This window comes from Bacillus rossius, chromosome 18 (genome assembly GCF_032445375.1).
Source record: "Bacillus rossius redtenbacheri isolate Brsri chromosome 18, Brsri_v3, whole genome shotgun sequence".
NCBI lineage: Eukaryota > Metazoa > Arthropoda > Insecta > Phasmatodea > Bacillidae > Bacillus > Bacillus rossius.
This window is the reverse complement of record NC_086345.1, coordinates 7994550-8016702: the sequence shown is the minus strand read 5'-3', so window position 1 is coordinate 8016702 and position 22153 is coordinate 7994550. Positions and strand designations below refer to the sequence as shown.

The window sequence follows — 22153 nt, the reverse complement described above, 5'->3', positions numbered from 1 at the left end:
ACACACATGCACAACAACACCTGCACGTCAATGAACCAACACGTCATCCGTCAAACACGTCGTCTTCGCTGATGCATTTCCTTGGCACTGCCATCAACGACAGCATCCTTGCATTTTGCGTTTCATCCATGACCGTACCAACAGATGTTCACTCGGCGCCAACCAATAGCGGTAAAACGCCACGCAAGTGTCCTTACATATCATCACTTACGAGATATTTTACAGCTCGCAAATAAATTTTAATGACTATCTGGAGACAGGCAACTTTGTTTTACAAAAAAAAAAAAAAAAAACAATGCAAGAGAGCCTTCGGGATAGTTAGTAATGACGAGGTGACTAAGAGAATCCATCACGAAACCGAACCTTGTGGGATTGGGGGGGGGGGGAGGAGGAGGAGGAGGAAATATCTTAAATTAATTTGATTCTTACGATTCATGTTCCTTGTACATGAATTTTTAAATAAATTCATAATAATAGCCAAATTAAGTTGTTAACAAGCGGGCTTTTTTTTTACACTAAATGAGTCCTTATTCAATGTTTTGTTATAAGACCTCGAATTTTTCATACGATATCGAGTAGTTATCGATACTTTACGGTATCGAGTAAGTGCATCGATACCTCCGGAGCGCGGCCACTTCCTGCGGGTGCGACTGCGCCCGGCCGCGCCGGAAGACGCTCGCTTGTTTGTCCCCCCCCCCTCCCCCTCCCCCTCCCGCTCCAAGGGCGCTCCTCCTGGAAGCAGTCCGCGCGCAATAAACACGTCCTCCGGCGGCGGCGAAGACAAATATATTCTTCCGCCGCCCGCTCCGCGCGGCAACAAACACGACCACCGAGCGAGGGCCTTCTTCCGCTCCCCCCCCCCTCCCTGCTGACACCCCCCTGGTGCTTGCTCTCCCGCCATCACGACTGGCAAATGCAACATCGGTTATAACTGTTACCGTTAGTCGCTGTTCAAACATTCATTACTTTCAAGCGCTCGCGGATTTTAATTCAGCTGCTGCGCCATCACATTGTAACAGGTGTGACAGTTGCATACATGTAGTTTAACACTATAGAACTAATGTAATAGCTGCGTAACCTCCTACAGTTGCTTGCAGAGTTACATCCCGCACTAGCGACTGTACGCATGGGCACTTTACATGAAGGGATTCTAAAAGGACCACAACATAGTGACTGATGACATTATTAAAACTGTAGTAGTAATTCCACAAAAAATTGAACGCAATACTAAATGATAATGATTTCACAGGGAAAAAATATTTTGTAAAAGGCAATCACTGTTGTCTTCAGGCATTACGTTAAATTATAAACTATGATTTAACGAAGTCAAATTTAAAAAAAAAAGATGTAAGGTAATTTCTATGGCATAAAAACCGTTAATACTTTTGGTATCGAATAGTTTTCTTCCGTTACCAACACATTTTTATACTACAATTTTCTTAGGTACTTTTATCCATGTGGTTTTTTTTTTCAGGTATCGTATAGAATTTATATATTATATATATAATATATATTTTTTTGTAAAATGAGTGTGATATAATCCAAAATTTGGCTGTAAGTTCAAAATAGTTTCACTGATAATCTATAATAATTTCTTATCCTGTTTTATTGTTTTCGTAACAGAAAATTTTAATAATAATTGGAATTATCACTTTTTTATTTATTATTTAATGTGAAAAATCATTGCTAAGTACATATAAGGCATTGTTGCTTTTCATCCCATACTTTATGAGTACTTTTTTTTAAACTACTCGTGAGTACAATTCCGATTCTTTTCATTCCGTAATGTGCTCCTAGACTCGAGGGACATACATTACCTTCAGAGCGCAAAGAACTGTGAACATTAGTCCGTGGCGGAATTTCTACAGAGAGGAACGCCTTACTATCTTATAACCAAAACATTATAAATTATTTCCTGTTCGTATTTATTTTCGATTATTGCTTTAATGAGCTTAACATCTCGTTATGAGCGAGGTCATTAGAGCTGGAAACAACAGAAATCAAGAAACTGGTGTACAGTAAACAACTATCCCAGTACTTGGCTCCAGTGATTCTGAGGTACCGTGGTGAATCATTATCAGATGGCTAGTCCCGGGTACGAACTCGGGTAGTCAGTTTTAAGAATAGTTTAAAAAAAAAAAGTAGTGAGGTACGTACAGTGTGACAACAATGAAGGTATCAGAGAAATTGCACAAATACGTTCTCAAAGGACCCTTTAGCGTAAAGGACATGTAAGGAATCGCCGATGCCGCCTTCCGCGTAACTCGTACACGTTAAAAAAAAAAAAAAAGCTCAGAATGTAATCGCGAAGAATCTGTAAACACACAAACAAGAGTTATTTGTTGTTATTTGTTGATATTTGTTGATGCTCCTTTCCAAACTACGCCCCTCATAAAAGTTTGGAATACCGCTAAAACTAGCATTCAGAGATATCCCATGCCACATGTACGTTATTCATTAGACTATCACAGCCCTGAAATTCAGGCATGCTTTGTGCTCGTATACCAGTAACGGGAACACACCCTGAGTGCTGTAGCATGTCTCCAAACACTAGAGCCAGTTTGAGACACGCCACGCAGACGAATAGACGTGTCACAGGATTCAGACAGTGGCTCTACTTGCGGGTCTGAGGCGTGGAGCAGGCAGAGAGACGGGATATGTGTCAGTCCTCGGGGTCACACCAGCCCAGGATCGCTACCAAGTGTCGGCTCGCAGACTCCAGGGCTGCGAGGAATGGCCTCTCCAGGTTCGTACCGCATATTGAACAGAGCGCAGTAAGCATGGAGTTGGTCTCAGTTCAGGTCAGTGAAAGGCTTTGCACTTGACCAACGGAACCAAGCTTACCAAGGAACTGGACTCTTGCTCATCAACATTAGACAATTGCAGAATGGTGCAATGTCGTGTTTACCGTTGAGACTAGGATTGACACATGACGTACAAGAGTACGGAAGAAGTCGGCAAACTAGGCACACTCAGGAGGTTCAGTCTTATGTTCTGGGCAGTTGTGTGCTGAGCTGGCGGACCCCACTCTTACCATTAAGGGTGCAGTGAATATCCCCCGATACATGCATGATGTGTTTAAACCATTTGAGTGACATTCCCCAACTGCATTCGGAGATAATTTCATCCTAGCAGATGACAATGCAAGACCTCGCCGTCATGGTAAAGTTTTTACGGAATTTCAAAAAAAAAAAAAAAAATCACTCGAATGAACTGACCTGCAGTTTCCAGACATGATGCAATAGGCAATGCATAGGGCAAGCTGAAAGTGGCCATTTCAGACCGTCCAAACCTACCGGACAATCTTCAGGAACTCACTGTAGCAAAAATAGAGGAGTGAGATGGTTTGCCCCAAGACAAACTTGATGACCTCATGGGAAGCATGCAGCACAGAAAATGAGGGGGGGGGGGGGAATTCATACGTATGCAGGGTGGCCATACCCACGACTGAAGAATGTTAGCGCCGTGCCATGAAGGGGAGTTTTAAGTGCTGTTGTCTGGACTTAATTTCAGAAGTTGCCTTTTGGTTTGCTTGTTCGGTATATGTTGTAAAAAATATTCGATTCAGAGGCAAATATGCTTATTCTGTTAAAATATTTAATGTAAATCCACAAAACGGTTGACACAGTATAGTTATATCCATGTTATTCCAATCTTTTGTTGAGCAGTTATTTACTTACTGAACGCAGCTTTTATATTAAAGGGTTCTCTGGTTTAGGTTGAATCAGCAAGTGACGTATCAAACGTCACACGTCTTAATTTTCTTCTCAATGTTTTCTTTCGTGCCGTACATTTATCGCGATAACACTTGCGTTCGTTGACGGGACACATTTCTCCAGATGATTGGTTTTTCTGGCTGTAAAATTTCACGCAAGTGATCGTAATTATAAATGCTCGTGTGGACTCGCTATTAGACAATGTTTAGTAGATGTTAGTCGGGAAACATGCAAGAGCTTGCTAGCAATAACAAGACAAAGGAAAGCGGCTGCGAGGCCTGGGCCCAGCACGCCGCAGGGAACGGACTGCAGACAGATGCTATCTGCAGCGCGGCATTGTCCGCCTGGTTCACACGCACTTCCTCCCGCTGGTTTCCACACAGCACCGAGCCTGGTCCCGTCTCATCGCCGGCGATAGTCACGAGTCCCCATCCGCCGTCACACGCATCAAGCTTCGTTATCTCACACTGTACTGATGTCTGAAGGCCATTTTCTGTATCCATCACGGTAACTCGCTTGAATTTTCTCGTCACGATGTTTTCCAGTTGTAAAAGTTCACGCAAGTTAGAATCAGTATATTTCGTGAACTCTTGACCGCTTTAGATAATATTTACAAAAAAAAAACCCCCCGTTTAGTAAATTTGAAATCAAACAAAATACAAGAGAGCTATCAAGACTACAAATTACAGTAATGATAAGTAAAAAAAGAGTAAACAAACGTTGCGTATGCGGCCGAGCATTGATCACGTTACTAGTATAAAATGCGTGGTTTTTCACATTCGCATCAGGCTCAATACAAGATCTGAATATAAAATTGATTACTATGCCACGGGTTCTTGTTCTTTTTAGGATGTTCCATATCTTTGCATTAATTACAATTTTGAACGGTTTATACCAATTTTTCCTACGTTGATGCCTAAATCTTATCTCCCAGATCTTCTATACTTTGTTGCGACCACATATTCACTAACAGGCTCCAGTCTGTAAGCGCCGCGCCGTAAGGAATAACGACAATTGTCACGACAACCACACCAGTCCACTAGTGTTGACTTCAACAAGTAGCCAGAGCCAAGTCCTACGCCACAGCAACCCAAAAACTTCAGCATATAAGCTTTATTGCTGAAATTGCAAGATGGCGAGCCCTTATCCTTCACATAAGTATAGAATATTGTTCGATGATGCGGGTAATAATAAAAAAAATAATGTACTTGACTGAAACAGTTTTACGACAGATTACAGATGGCGGCAGCAACGCATGACTTAGTATACTTACATTCCAATAAAATGTGTAAACGTTTCTTAACTTAAGTAAACTTTTGTCTACTTTCAAAAACTCTCAATTCGCAACTATGAACCCTCGACTTTGAAGTTGGATCCAGTGTAAACATTAGAATAATTGTGATAATTTGAATATACATTTTCATTAGAGTTAGCTATCGAAAATTCTTTAATTAATTCTTAGATTCCATTAAATACATGCCCGAGTACAGAGAGGTCTATCTTCAACGTCTGAGTAGAGTACCCTCCCTGAAATTGTCTATCCCTCTTATCTGCTGTGTTTCAGTTGCAACGTACGTGGTGGCCACACACCCGTGGTTTAGGGTTATCTATAGTGTTAGTTGCGGGGTCTACTCGCAGCGGGGTCTACTCGCTGAAGGATCTACTCGCTGAAGGGTCTACTCGCTGAAGGGTCTACTCGCTGAAGGGTCTACTCGCTGAAGGGTCTACTCGCCGCGGAGTTTATATGCCAAGGGGTCTACTCGCTGAAGGGTCTACTCGCTGAAGGGTCTACTCACCCCTGAGCGGAGTAGGCGGCTTGTGGACGGCGGACGGCGCGCGCCGCGACGCAGGCTTCCTCAGGGGAGTCTTCATGTCAGCCACTGTCGCGCTCAGGCCGTTCTTCTCTGCAACACACACCTGCTACTACAGTGCTCTCCTTCAATAACAACACAACACGACACAACACAAGCTACTACAGGGCTCTCCTTCAATAACACAACAACCGCTGCTACAGTGCTCTCCTTCGATAACAACACAACACCCGCAACTACAGTGCTCTCCTTCAATAACAACACACACCCGCTACTACAGTGCTCTCCTTCAATAACAACACAACACCCGCTACTAGTGCTCTCCTTCAATAACAACACAACACCCGCTTATACAGTCCTCTCCTTCAATAACAACACAACATAACACCAGCTACTACAATCCTCTCCTTCAATAACACAACACCCGCTGCTACAGTGCTCGCCTTCGATAACAACACAACACCCGCTACTACAGTGCTCTCCTTCAATAACAACACAACACCCGCTACTACAGTGCACTCCTTCAATAACAACACAACACGACACAACACAAGCTACTACAGGGCTCTCCTTCAATAACAAAACACCCGCTGCTACAGTGCTCTCCTTCGATAACAACACAACACCCGCTACTACAGTGCTCTCCTTCAATAACAACACAACACGACACAACACAAGCTACTACAGTGCTCTCCTTCAATAACAACACAACACCCGCTACTACAGTGCTCTCCTTCAATAACAACACAACACGACACAACACAAGCTACTACAGGGCTCTCCTTCAATAACACAACACCCGCTGCTACAGTGCTCTCCTTCGATAACAACACAACACCCGCTACTACAGTGCTCTCCTTCAATAACAACACACACCCGCTACTACAGTGCTCTCCTTCAATAACAACACAACACCCGCTACTACAGTGCTCTCCTTCAATAACAACACAACACAACATAACACCCGCTACTACAGTCCTCTCTTTCAATAACAACACAACACCCGCTACTGCAGGTCTCTCCTTCAATAACACAACACCCGCTTATACAGTCCTCTCCTTCAATAACAACACAACATAACACCAGCTACTACAATCCTCTCCTTCAATAACAACACAACACCCGCTGCAACAATGCTTTATTTAAATAACACAACACCCGCTGCTATAGTCCTCTTTCAATAACCAACAAAACAGTCCTCTTTCAATAACCAACAAAACACCCGCTACTACAATGCTCTCCTTCAATAACCAATCAACTCCCGATACTACAGTCCTCTCTTTCAATAACAAACACCAACAGCTTACAGATTATCCACGTGTATTCCTTCATTCATGAGTATCCCTTGATTCCGATGGTGTGATCCTGTACACTTTATTCCTGAGGTACATTATGCTTGCTTTTTCATTTAGTATGTCGGATGATCCTCGACTTTACAGAAACCTATGTTTTAACGATGAATTATGATCGTAAAATTAATGCAAACAAATCCGCAGTTTGTTTGTATTCTTAAATTAGAGTTGGTTTGACCCGAATGTTTCGACGTACTATAGCACAAGTTGCAGAGATCTTTAAGAAATATTTTCAGTTCAAGAAATTTTCTGGAAAATTATTACATTTTTCCGGGAATTTGTCATTTTTTTCCAATACCAAAATATATTTAAATGAATTAATGCAAGCTATAACAGTACAATCTTTCTATTCTGTAGTATACACATGTGTATAGTGTATCCTCCATTGCAAAATTCTTATAGGCTAATACTATAAAATGTTACATTACCATTGTTACGAACGCAAGAGACGAGACCAGACCACGATGCCGGGTTCGGAGCTGGCTGGCGGCCCTGCATAGCCATGTCACATGCCTCCACTGACGTAAGACATGCCACGCGCGCCTTGCCGGATTACAAGGGTCGTCGCTACCCCCTCTCCCTCCACACCCCGCGCAACGTCCTGCCTCGGCGCCGTTATCTATCGCTGAGCGGCCTTGGGAATTCCGCGGACCGCCGCGCGGAGCAGCATGAATTGACGCCACCTTTGTGGACTGTTCGGGCGTCGGGTCGGCCCGGGACTGCACGACTCGTCACAGCTGCTCTCGTCGGTTCGAGAAGGGGGTTACAGTACTTGAGAATAAACATTTTTATTTGTCAGTGATTTGTCATTTTTAAGTATAACTGTTTATTATTAATGTAAATATTAGTTAACAATAAAACTGTAATAAACATAATTGTGATACCCCTTAAACATTCTTCAAGTAACGTAAACATTTAAATTATTTTTGTGGTTTTAATGTAGGGAGGCTAGAAAAAATTGTGTATTTTGTACAAAACTGAACTACAGGGTAATTTGTAGCCATTTTTATGTATTAATATATTGTTTACAACATTTAGAAAGTAAATATGTACATTTTTACATAAGTTAAAATTAAAATGCTAATTGCAAAATAATAGATAAAACTTGGAAAATAACTGGTATTTTTTCCGGACCTACTCATCAATGTTTGAACACTGGCCAGCCCGTGTCTAGTCGGAGGGGACTGGCCAGCCCGTGTCTAGTCGGAGGGGACTGGCCAGCCCGTGTCTAGTCGGAGGGGACTGGCCAGCCCGTGTCTAGTCGGAGGGGACTGGCCAGCCCGTGTCTAGTCGGAGGGGACTGGCCAGCCCGTGTCTAGTCGGAGGGGACTGGCCAGCCCGTGTCTAGTCGGAGGGGACTGGCCAGCCCGTGTCTAGTCGGAGGGGACTGGCCAGCCCGTGTCTAGTCGGAGGGGACTGGCCAGCCCGTGTCTAGTCGGAGGGGACTGGCCAGCCCGTGTCTAGTCGGAGGGGACTGGCCAGCCCGTGTCTAGTCGGAGGGGACTGGCCAGCCCGTGTCTAGTCGGAGGGGACTGGCCAGCCCGTGTCTAGTCGGAGGGGACTGGCCAGCCCGTGTCTAGTCGGAGGGGACTGGCCAGCCCGTGTCTAGTCGGAGGGGACTGGCCAGCCCGTGTCTAGTCGGAGGGGACTGGCCAGCCCGTGTCTAGTCGGAGGGGACTGGCCAGCCCGTGTCTAGTCGGAGGGGACTGGCCAGCCCGTGTCTAGTCGGAGGGGACTGGCCAGCCCGTGTCTAGTCGGAGGGGACTGGCCAGCCCGTGTCTAGTCGGAGGGGACTGGCCAGCCCGTGTCTAGTCGGAGGGGACTGGCCAGCCCGTGTCTAGTCGGAGGGGACTGGCCAGCCCGTGTCTAGTCGGAGGGGACTGGCCAGCCCGTGTCTAGTCGGAGGGGACTGGCCAGCCCGTGTCTAGCAGGAGGGGAGAAGAGGGACTGGCTGCTTGTCACTCGGGACACGCGCTGCCAGACACGTGACCAGCCACGAGCGAGGTGGCATTGTGTTGGGACAACCCCCGGGTACAAGCGGCCTGCCTCTGGAGACAAGTGTCGCTACAAGCTGTCACCCGGGGGGGGGGGGGGGATGTAAAACTGCTTATTTCCAGTTTACAAACTGCTTAAGGTTTAATTCACAAACTGTTCATATTTATTATTGGTTTGCATATCCAAACCTTAACTTTGGCAGGTAAGAACGGCTACAAGATTTGTTTTTTTTTTACAATCGGTTTGAAGGAATTAATATCACGTCACAACGTCTCGTAATCACAAGAGTGTCACCACAACTAACTTATTACAGGCTTTCGAGGAAATGATCTAATACACTATCTTAGCTTTAGAAGCGTAGTATAAGGGGTAAATAGTACCGAGGTTTCGCTCTGCATTCCAGCCGGCTTCGTCAAGGTTGAGGATCTACTGAGACCTCAATATTGGCTGTGTTTGTTCGAAGTGTAAACGTTTTGCATAATTAAATTGTTAAAAATAAACCGAATAAACTAGCCAACCAGGCAAATCACTAAATAACTTATTTATTTCTCCAATATTAAAATGCTGTTTGTGTCGAAGTAAAATATCACTCATAAAAGAACCTCAAATGAGCAAATCATTTTTTTTTTGTTTTCGGAAATACCTAACATATAAAAAGTACATTCATTGAATATTCTTTGCACAGTACTTACAACACCACAAGAGAACCCTAATGTTTATAATAACGTCCAAAGTTCACATATAACATTTCTACAGGATATAATCTTTCACCGGCACATTGGTTAGCTATTAGTCTGTATGGTCTCACCTGGCCTCTCTCAACCCTCTCTTTGAATAAAGCTAAGTCGTGTGTTGATAACGAGCATCTATGAAGATCCTTCTCGCATGTTATCAGAGGTACAGCTCAGAACACCACACACAGTGTTCCAACTCCCGCCTGGGCGCTGCTACAGGCTTTACAACATTCACACGACGATTACAACTTTTACACAACTGACTCGACAAGTCTCCCTCGCCTTCCAGACACAAATTATCCCGTGGCCCACTTGGTGTTGCATTTGGGGGGGGGGGAGGGGGGAATACATATGTGCTTTCAAATGTGTCACCTTCCAAAATTAAAGCCCTGGGTCCATCTAAAGCTTTCGTACGTAAGCTATCGAACTCGTATGTAAGCATCCGGAAATTAGTTTACCCCTTTAGTGTTTACAGTAAAAGGATCAGGGTTTCAGGAAAAGGAAAATCAACGAAATTTAGTTATTAGTAAAGGTTTGAACAATTTTTTTTTGAGGAGCCTGAACGTTGGCGGAAATGGTATTTTCGGTTTATTTTTCAGTCACAAGAAAAAAAAACACAAATATTTGGTGGGGTTTTTTTTTCTGACTTCTATATGTATTTCCTGATCGTCTGACTTATCCCTGTTTTCTACATCCACAGCAACCCTGCGAGGCCGGAGCCTGGGAGCCAGGGCAAGGCGTGGATGGTCGACAGACGAGTACAGCCGTACACGACCCACATTAGAACAACCGCTGCCAACTGACTCCGGCATTCGCACACGGAAGGTTGATATCGTTTATGGCCAAAATTATACCAGAAGGGTAAAACTCTTTGAGGAACTTAAACATAACTATAAAGCCCTTCACATAAAACATTTGTATCTGTTTGAAAGTTATTTTTTACCTTAGAGAACACAATTTCGGGTCCTTTTACAGTAACAGCAAACCACCTAAAACTACTTTTTTGTTTGTTACTCAAGTATACACAATATCAGGCCCGTTCAGTATTGTTGAAAATCTTCTAGATCCTATTGGGTACCAGGTTCTGGAACCTATTTTTATAACTGCAATCCTTATGGCAAGGGGCAGATCAATTCCGTTGAGCGCTTGGAAGGAAACTGGTGTGTTATTTCCCGGGAGCTTCAATGGCGCAGCAGGAAAGACGCCTGCGCCAACTGCTTCCTCGCTCGAGCTGACTACACCGCGACGGAGCAACAGAATGTCACACGTGGGGCCTAGTGTGTCACAAGTGTACACTTCCGAGCCGAGTGTTCACACTCTGGGAGACGAGGACATCAGGGAAAAGGCAGCCGAGTTGGAATTGGACCAGGAAACTCAACTAATTCTCTTGAAATTTTGGAAAGGGTTACTGAAAAAGACTCCCATGCTGATAATTTTAAGAGAAAATTTCATGCTCCTCCAGTTTGCTTTGCATTCACTCTGTGAAAACTTGGATGTGTAGTAGAAGAAATTTCTTTAAAATGGAACGGACGTCGACTAACGGAAATGTGACAAAAAGATCGCGGCAACATAAACCCGTATATAGTAACTTTCGTAAACATCAGGTGATAAAGGTACCAAATATATTGGTGTGCCAAATGAAACTTTATGATAGTGTAACTACCCTGGAATGTATCTGGTAAACTAAATTAGTCTGAGTATTAAATTGACACTACATGTTGATAATACACAGTCTCCTTCCCAAACCCCAACAGTTCTGACAGCGCAGTTGTAGAGCGCGCGGATGATAAGCTCGAGGGATGATTTTCGACGTGGTTCAAACCTTGTCACTGGATCTTTTTTTTTTTTACTTTTCAATAACAAATTACTAGATAATACAAACTGTGCGTACACAAATAGATATGAATACATTAATTTTTTATCTTATTGCTATATTTTTATTAATTACATAGCTGTCCTTTTGATGGATTATTTCATACTAAGCAGGCCTATCCCATTCTTTAGTTCTACTTAACATAAAATTAAATAAGTTACGTTGATTAGGAAATTAATGTCCATAAATTCGCATAGGTATTAAAAAGTAAAAAGTTTTCATAGTAAAACTTTCCTTTTATATGATTTTTAATTATTTTAATCTAACAAGTGCGGGAACTTTATAATATAAATTATTGTTAGATGAATTTTAACAAGATGGGTCATGTTATAGTAAAATGCCTTGTTGAAAATCAGGTCTAAGGCCGGGGTTTAGAGTTTTTTTTTTTTAGAGTATTTTTCGATTTTATCGGAGCCGTTTCTAATAGTTAAAAATTTCCTTCTGTTACGTGCTACCATCTGCGCTTGACGGTTACAATCAGTAGCGGGTCCAGAGGGAGGGGGGGCTAAGGGGCTCAAGCCCCCTCCAAAAGCATCTGGGTCCACTATTGTTTCAGTGTTTGCCTTGATATAAAGCCTAGCCTCAGCTGGGTCAAGCCCCTCCCAAACCAAAGTCCTGGATCCGCCACTGGTTACAATCAACGGTTATGATTCAATCAGCGAATTCTAGCGGTGGCGGGTGGAGAAATGCAAATATTTATCACGCTTGGCATTGAACAGCCATGTGGTGTTTCAACGGCCGGGTGTATAAACTACGTAGACACACGTGTTGAAAGTATATTTGCAACAAGATATCACATCGTTACCAAGGTTAGATGTTTACACATCACTGGCTAGTAACTGATAGACTAGCTCGTGGTTTTCTTTGTTATAGTTAGTACAAGGTCACACATACTATATACAATGTATACAAGGTTCTTTTTGAACTAAGCCAGCTAAGGTGATGGTGAAGGCTGGATTTGCTTCATTTATTTAATAAAATTGCAAAACAGATAAAATCAACCAAAACGTTTAGAAGGGTGATTCGTAATTTTGGTCGTGGAAAAGTCAAGGAATTTTGATCACAGATTAGTGAGGACACCCTGCATATAAATATGTAAGGTACCTACATACGACAGCATCTCACGTATTTTTATCTCGCAAATGAAATAAATTTCCTAATCTTAATATAGTATATCTGAAATTATATTAATGAGATATTGTGAAAATAAATTTGAACTTGAAGGGCAGATAAAAAAAATGGTTGGAACTTGATATAAATTTCGACATCAGTTTTTGATAGTGATTCTCAAAAGATGAGACATGTTGCTGTGTTAAAGCTGTGTATCCACCCGTGTGCCAGGTGACGCAGTGGTAACATACGTACCTCGCATTCGAGCACACCCTTGCTCAACACACGCCGACTCCTTGTTGTTAGCGCTTTGCCGAAATAACACCCGACATTTCTGTAACGGTTTCTTGATAGGTACTTCAATATTTTAGACTCCAATCATTCCGATCTGATTAGGTATGTGTGTTTCCGTCTCATATTACCTTGCAGGGGACGAGAGGTGAGACTTAATTAAAAACCACGTAATTAAAGCACTCGGGCTGGGGACAGCTCACGTCTAGCCGATGACATGCATCTGGTGACTTCACAAATGTAGCGTAAATAACCCTGACTTTCAATTGTTTTCCACATTCCAAACTATAAAGTTAAGTGTTTCTTATTGTAACAAAGTTGGCAAAAATACTCAGTAAATATTTCTTCTCGTGTGATGGCAATGGTTTGCTTCTAACGCCGGGTTTATAAACTTCACGAGAAACGCAAGGACGCAAGGACGCAAGGGGGGAAAAAAATCGTCCATCAAAGCACGTAAGTTACGTTACATCACGAACACAAATTGAAATTGCAAAACTGAAAGTTCTTCTTCGGGCTTCTTGTGTAGTTAATGATCACGAAAAGGTGTGAAATTCTCAACAATTTTATTCAAACCTGTGATTTGCTTTCACTGTGTCAGTGAAAACGTTACACATACGATTAAAAATAAATAACGTAGCCTTATACACATCACTTCAAACATATAAGGTGGAAACGCAAGCTGAAACAACAGTTTGAAATTAAAGCAATCTTGTGTTGCGGTTTTTGCATTTTGCGTTAATTATAAATGAGAATTCTTAAATGTGGTTACCAAACATTTTTCGTATTGCGACTCACGCGTTTTTTTAGTTTCCTTCGTGATTAGTAAACCAAACCTAAAACACCACACTTCAATACCAATCTCCCAGCTGCGCCGTAAGTGTTACTAAACCACAACCTGCGTCACTTTGCACGGGCGATAAGGAGGCCACATAAGCGCAGTAAGCCCACGGAGCGTGGCAATAACACCCTTAAGCTCAAGCCAAACAGAGTGGCTCGTTGCCACTTCATCAGCCGCCTGATACGACGGACTAACGAGTACTTGCGCAGATCTCTGCCTGAGCAGCTATCCTCAGCACCTGTGCGCTGTTTCTCCTAGAAGACATCACAAGATCGGTTCATTTTCAACGACGATCAAATATAGCTCAACACACTCGCATCTCAAACAAAAGAGTAAAACTTCACATATGAAATAGCTGGTAAATACGTTCACATTAATGTCGACAGCAATCTCATCCCAACGCATGGCTAAAACACTGAAAAATAGTTCTACATATCAACTTTTAAGTTTCAAAGTTTTGAATAGCGATAGTTTAATTATTTAGTGTGTTTTAAGTCGTTTGTGTTTTAAATCTTATATATAAAAAAATTATGTTTGTGTGTTGCGTCTTTTATGGGTTCGCGCATCGTTCATCCTGTGGAATTGAAATTTCGGCAAACTTGACCTTCGAAACAAGGAATGCCACTATTTAGGTGAGAAATAAAGTTCGCAGGCTTTCACGGTCATTGTCTGAAGTAGCTTGGCTTCTGGGTTGTAGCCGCGTCCTTGGCGAATAATTCACCGACGTTTCGGTCAACATTGCAGTCGCCATCATCAGGGAGCAGTTACCTGATGATGGCGACTGCAATGTCGATTGAAACGTCGGTTAATAATTTTCCAAGGACACAGCTACAACCCAGAAGCCAAGCTACTTCTATCTAGGAGAGATTTCGAGAAAACCACCCCTTGAAGCAGAATTTAATTATTTGTAATAAAATTTCGTCGTGCATTGATGATGTTTGTTTCGTCTCCATGGCAACGGCATTTTGCATTGTTGATTCCATCTGCGTATCCATGTCAAAGGATACAGTGCGAGTGTGTTCTGCTTGCAGCCAGCCGTAGCGAAGCGCGGGTACATCGACTAGTGGTTTATAAAAAGGATACAATTCCATAGTAAAATTACAACAGGTATTACGTTTACGAATATTAAATTAATTATCCGATAATGATAACTTGTCGAATGTTTAAATATTACAAATTACTCTTACATTACACACGCTCCTAAAAAAAAATTCTATAAACGCATTATGTGTGTTCGTACTCCTTGTCGTTTGAATATTAGATAAACATCCTTTAACACAACTGTAATTAATTTAAAAACATTATAGTGAGTAAAAAATCAGGCGAGATACAAACTGATAACTATCCCTAATTAATTAGAAATATTGTTACGAATGTTAGATATCGTACGACTTACGCTATTATAGACATAAGTGTTTGTTAAAACTATTATTTCATTAATCTTATTTTCGAATATTTATAGTAAAATGTTATGATGTATTTTAATATTATTAGAATAAACCAATCTTAAGAATTTCCACTGAATTATTGATTACCAGTGGGCTTAAGAGGAAGCGATAGAACCCGAAATACGCCATTTTGGCTTCAACAGTATTTAGGCGATATTCAATTTTCATAGTTTAATTTTCAAGATGTTCCTTCACAAACACACAATACAAAATTTAAAAAGGATGACTGAAGTTAATAGTGATTGGCTGCTACAATACCGTTTTTGTTAGTATTAAATTCATGTTTTGGGACTGTTGCATACAACTGTTACGATACTGGCCATAGACAATAGACTCGAATGTTAGGGTTATTTTGAAAAATCTCGAGTAATCTTTGTCTCACGAAGGCAAATGCTACGTTACGGCACGAGAGCTGTAGAAAAAGGTATGGCGTCCCTAGAGCATGATGAGAGTCAGTGATCAGCAATAAGGTCGTTACGACCAGAGTGGTCCTGCGCACTCAAGGCCAGGAGCAGATGGACACACGCAATTTGTTTTCAAGACAAGGTCAGTGTTCCTGCGGGTCGCGGGAAGGAAAGTACACGAGGAGTCGCTCGCTCGCCGAGACAGAGACAGAGACACAGAGACAGACAGAGACAGACCGGGGGGAAAAGCGGCGGCAAACACAAACCACTTTTACCGCCGCCAACAGCGCTTTCTACCGCCGGCGGCACGAACCACTGCCTTACCGGGCAGGCGGCAGTTACCGCCCTGCAGCCGTGTGAGGGCTTCCTGCTCTGCGCTTCCCTGGTCAGCTGGGGGCCCCCAATCCTCCGGGACCCCCAATCCTCGGACCCCAATCCTCACCCCCCAGTCATCGCTCCGTCCATCTCCGCCCGAACGTCAGCTGTTGGAAACTACAGTCAGTTGTCAGTTTACGGACTACCCAACGAATAATTCAACTCAAATAAATGAAGCGTTCTTTGTACTTCCAAACAACTGAACTTCCGTAGAAACTACTCCGTGTTTGGACTTCCTTGTTGCATGTTTAATTATAAACAAAGGTAAACACATTGACAATAAAGTGCTGTTACAGTAAATTTAACAAAGGGGGGGGGTTAAGTTTTGTTAATATTCCAAGAATATTCTTTTGGATTCATGATAAAAGTGAACTCAGTGAGCGTACATGTACGAAGATCCCTGGATGGTCTGCAACCAGGGTCCTTCGTGAATTGAAGGTTAAGGTGTTAAACTGTGTGCGAAGGCAAACACTTGCTAATTAATTTTGCAATCCGCCAGTTTTAATTTTTGTTACAACCGAGATTGGTCCCGGGGCATTGTCGAACATCAGCTGCCGAGCCAGTCGAACCAGTCGTATTTGCGAAACAAACTAACCTTTGAGGAAACCTTTTTCTTTATCATAAAGTTTTCCGCTTACAGAATGCATACAGGAGTAAACCTTTAGCCTAACCCCCAACACGGGTTATTCCTATAGATTTGCGCCGTGCATGAGGCTGTGAATGGCCCAGTATAAATACAAGGGTTGTCTGAAATGTTTCCCACCTCAACATGAAGATGGCAGCACGCATCAACAAAAATTTCAGTATGTGTTTCCTCATGCTTTGGAATACACACCCCGAAATTTCAACCATTTTAGACACGCAGTTGTTACAGCGTGCAGTTGTTTAGTGAATTTTAACACGATAGGGATTTTTTTTAATACCTTTTAGAAAATCAGGTCTAAAGCCGGGGTTTAGGATTGTTTAAAGTCTTTTTCAGTTTTATCGAAAGCCGTTTCTAATAGTTACAAATTTACATCTGTTTCGTCCTGATATCTATGTAATGCCTGCGTTATTTCACAATAAACATTTACAAAACTACCAAGATACTTTATTCACTGCCGAATAATGCAAACATTGAACAGAAGACTACAAGAAATTGTCATGAAATGGTTGCTTAATGCTATACAAGAAGTTCCGTCTCACCAGGATGATTCACGTGTACTGCTGATATGTACAAACATTTAAGTGTGTTGTTTAAAGCAAATACAATTATGTTTGCCTCAAATCACAGCATCCTACATGGTGTCTTGTTGGTCGCTACCCGATCTGAACGAAACATCATGCCTCCGAGTGCAACTACAATTCTAGCTTGATCCTCTTTTATTCCCAATCGTCTGGCACATGCGCATCTGCGGCCCTAGAGTGGTTCACGCTCTTTGAAGGTCGGCCCCAGCGTTCGTCACGAATATTCGTTAATATTCCGTCCTTAAACACGACGCACCATTTTCGAACTAAAGCTTCATTCATCGTATTACCATAAACCTAGGTTACGTCTGTAAATTTCCATGGGGCGGACTTTCTCCGCATTCCAAAAGGCATATTGCACTGCGAACCTCGCCCCTGGTCTCGCTCAACAGTGAACGACCCTTGCGTCTCGCCTTGGCGTCAGACTGGTCCGTGGGGAGGGAGGAGGGTGGCGCATCTTTACTTTTAGAATGGTCCTCGTATATTACTCATTGTTAGGGACCGGAAAAATTCGCGGATTCAATGACCTCTAGGATAGCCTCCATTATCCTCTGAATTTCTCAAGTAAACACGCGTGATCATTGGGTAATGAATTGTGAGGCGTCTCCACTGGGTAGCTTGTGATTCGACGCTTCTTTGGTCGATAGTCTCTCATTGGCCCAGAGAGCTCCAGTTTAACTGCGAGCCAATAGCAGAACCAGCAGAATTGTACACATTGTAGCGTCGGGGCCGGCGTAACTCGTAACTTGTAAATTGTTCTCTATATTTTGTAGCCTTGATAATGGCTCGTTCACTTGAAATTTTGCTGTGTTTGTTATCAATTTAATTGTTAACCTAATTGGTTTTCCTGTTAACGTGTTCATTAATCAATTTGTGTTTGACCTAATAAAACGCCAAGCGTTTAAATAATTATGTTATTATGTCAGCAAATACCATTCCTCAATCCTTGCCATGCTATGGCCTCCCTCCTCGTATCCAAGCATTAGGCTTTCAACATGTTTTGATTTCAGCCTATCACGAAATTAATACGCGAATTTTTCCGGTCTCTACTCATTGTACAAACGACAAATTCAAAATGCGATCAAGCATATAAATGTATTGTACCATAAACCGAGATTAAATATGTATCCTGTATGATTACGTAAAAACAAAGTTCACGCGTTGCATTTATAAGGCCGTGGCGCACAGCAGTATTTCACGAGCAGGCTAAACAATAGCTCGCCAACCAACCCGCCATGTTCATTGTCATGATGCTGAAATCACAACAGCAGGACGTGCGAACGAAATATGTTTCCAGCCAATCACGAGCAGTAACCAATCAAGAGAGTGTAATTCCTTTGCATCGCATTCTTCATGTTACTGAAATGAGCGTGAACCATTGGTTTTAGAATGTTATTTATTGATTTTTAACTAGCGCATTGGCAATAGACATGCTTAAATTTTATTGAAAAGTATTTTTGGGTAAATGTTTCGGTAAATTACCAGAAACGTTTCTTAAACCCGGAAAAATATTTTTACGAGTTGAACTTTCACAGACACAAAAATAATGTCAACGTTTTTATACAAACAGCACCATATAAAACCCCTTCTAGCGTTCCTTTACTACTTACTGGCTCACATAAAATTTGAGAATCAAGTATGACCCATGCTACTTTCTACCAAATGATAGGAACAAAAGCTGATTTAACTGTACCAAGAATTCTGTAGAAAAGAAATTGTTGTATAACGTATATTAACCTATCTTATATTATACAAATCTAGGTTCGTAAAGGAAAAAAAAAGGATATTTATTATTAAAAAAAATGTGGTTATCTTAAAACGGAAAATATTTTCCACTCGCACTTCTAAATGACAATAAATTTATCATTGATGTATACATAAATAGTTTGAAACATGTCAAGTTAAGTTCACATACAGAATAAATATTAAATCTGGATCAAACAAATTTTTCTAAACTGGCTCAGTAAAACAAACGTGCAAAACACAGATGGTGTTCGTATTTTTGAAGTAATTTAATGGGAATACTTATTTGAATGTGGTTGTTTGTCGCGCGGTTAGGAACACCATGCTCAGAATTACGCGACATCTTCCCGCCTGACGTGACAGAACTGGCGACATACGCGATTGACGACTTGGAGCGACGAGGCGAAAGAGAGGCGAAAGAGAGGCGAAAGAGAGTCGAAAGAGAGTCGAAAGAGAGTCGAAAGAGACTCGAAGAGGAAAGATTGCTTTGTGCCGCGGGCGTCAGGGGGAGAAAGAGCGACGAGTTTCCAAAAGCCGTTACTTGACCGGCGAACGAGTTACTTGTGATCAAACACGTTAGCTTAGATTTCCTAACACTGCCATAACTCGGACCACTATTACACAGAATATTCAACTACATATTGGACTACGTTTAACTCAGCAACTGGTTAAAAATATAATGAACAATGTTTCGATCGAGGTCGTTTCCAATTTAAACTAACGAGTTTTGCCAATTATATGTTTTCTATTTTGGCTTATGGTTGGCTGGTTTACCGTCAACGAATCATAGCTACAAAGATGGCCGCAGGATTTAAGCAGCAGCATACAAGAGATAAATAAAAAAAATAACTTATGTATTGTGTAAATGTACAGGAATTAACGAATAATTAGTGCAATTAAAGACCCATCCTAATGAAACCGAAAATAGGTTAAGAGAGTGATATAATTCAAGTTGTAAAACATCATTTCCGTGTAACTTGTCAAGCACTTTCTTCTACATCAGCGGTACCGTGTACCTTTGATTTAAGGTACGGTCTAACACACCAATTGATTTTTTATTTATTTTACATTTTTACATCACTTCTTTAAGGGCTATGTCCAAAATTTTAACTCGATATCCCCTTATCCATTGATTTTTGCCAAAATTATTTGGAACAGAACTTCACTTAGTGTAATATATATAAACATTCGCACCAGATGATAATTACGAAGTGCGCAACTTTTTACACCACTTATATTACACTGATTGAATATTCGTTGAAAATATTTGTGGCAGTACAAAAAAAATGAAAGAGAGGTATCAAGTAAATATTTTAGAAAAAAGCCCATGAATAAAAGTAACGACAAATAAAAAAGTCAAAATGGCACACACATTGTGGCTGAAAAATAAATTAATATTACTCAAACCATTTAAATGGCTAAAATAATCCTTTTGATTTCCAGCTTATGTTTCTACTTATTGAAATAGTTTACCAAACATTATAAATGACAGCACTGCCCCGCAACACGCTGCCCTGTCTGCAGACACAGTTACACTGTACGCCCTGACCGCACTACCTCCTGCCCTACATGCCCTACTCGGCGGTACTCGTCCGCCCACACTAACCAAGCCCTCGCCTCACTCATGCTCACTCCCGCCCTAGAGCAACACGCTGCCCTGTCTGCAGACACAGTTACACTGTACGCCCTGACCGCACTACCTCCTGCCCTACATGCCCTACTCGGCGGTTCTCGTCCGCCCACACTAACCAAGCCCTCGCCTTACTGATGCTCACTCCCGCCCTAGAGCAACACGCTGCCCTGCCTGCAGACACAGTTACACTGTACGCCCTGACCGCACTACCTCCTGCCCTACATGCCCTACTCGGCGGTTCTCGTCCGCCCACACTAACCAAGCCCTCGCCTTACTGATGCTCACTCCCGCCCTAGAGCAACACGCTGCCCTGCCTGCAGACACAGTTACACTGTACGCCCTGACCGCACTACCTCCTGCCCTACATGCCCTACTCGGCGGTACTCGTCCGCCCACACTAACCAAGCCCTCGCCTCACTCATGCTCACTCCCGCCCTAGAGCAACACGCTGCCCTGTCTGCAGACACAGTTACACTGTACGCCCTGACCGCACTACCTCCTGCCCTACATGCCCTACTCGGCGGTTCTCGTCCGCCCACACTAACCAAGCCCTCGCCTTACTGATGCTCACTCCCGCCCTAGAGCAACACGCTGCCCTGTCTGCAGACACAGTTACACTGTACGCCCTGACCGCACTACCTCCTGCCCTACATGCCCTACTCGGCGGTTCTCGTCCGCCCACACTAACCAAGCCCTCGCCTTACTGATGCTCACTCCCGCCCTAGAGCAACACGCTGCCCTGCCTGCAGACACAGTTACACTGTACGCCCTGACCGCACTACCTCCTGCCCTACATGCCCTACTCGGCGGTTCTCGTCCGCCCACACTAACCAAGCCCTCGCCTTACTGATGCTCACTCCCGCCCTAGAGCAACACGCTGCCCTGCCTGCAGACACAGTTACACTGTACGCCCTGACCGCACTACCTCCTGCCCTACATGCCCTACTCGGCGGTACTCGTCCGCCCACACTAACCAAGCCCTCGCCTCACTCATGCTCACTCCCGCCCTAGAGCAACACGCTGCCCTGTCTGCAGACACAGTTACACTGTACGCCCTGACCGCACTACCTCCTGCCCTACATGCCCTACTCGGCGGTTCTCGTCCGCCCACACTAACCAAGCCCTCGCCTTACTGATGCTCACTCCCGCCCTAGAGCAACACGCTGCCCTGTCTGCAGACACAGTTACACTGTACGCCCTGACCGCACTACCTCCTGCCCTACATGCCCTACTCGGCGGTTCTCGTCCGCCCACACTAACCAAGCCCTCGCCTTACTGATGCTCACTCCCGCCCTAGAGCAACACGCTGCCCTGCCTGCAGACACAGTTACACTGTACGCCCTGACCGCACTACCTCCTGCCCTACATGCCCTACTCGGCGGTACTCGTCCGCCCACACTAACCAAGCCCTCGCCTTACTGATGCTCACTCCCGCCCTAGAGCAACACGCTGCCCTGTCTGCAGACACAGTTACACTGTACGCCCTGACCGCACTACCTCCTGCCCTACATGCCCTACTCGGCGGTTCTCGTCCGCCCACACTAACCAAGCCCTCGCCTCACTCATGCTCACTCCCGCCCTAGAGCAACACGCTGCCCTGTCT

At 43.2% G+C, this 22153-nt stretch overlaps 1 protein-coding gene across 3 annotated transcripts in view; it reads right to left on the bottom strand.

The window, feature by feature from the left end:
* Positions 1-22153, bottom strand: part of LOC134541304 (uncharacterized) — a 475001-nt gene that overhangs the window by 101433 nt on the left and 351415 nt on the right. For all 3 annotated transcript variants that reach the window (XM_063384632.1, XM_063384633.1, XM_063384634.1), the window contains one exon: positions 5513-5620. In XM_063384632.1, the coding sequence (XP_063240702.1) occupies positions 5513-5620 (108 nt within the window). The remainder of the gene's footprint in view (positions 1-5512; positions 5621-22153) is intronic.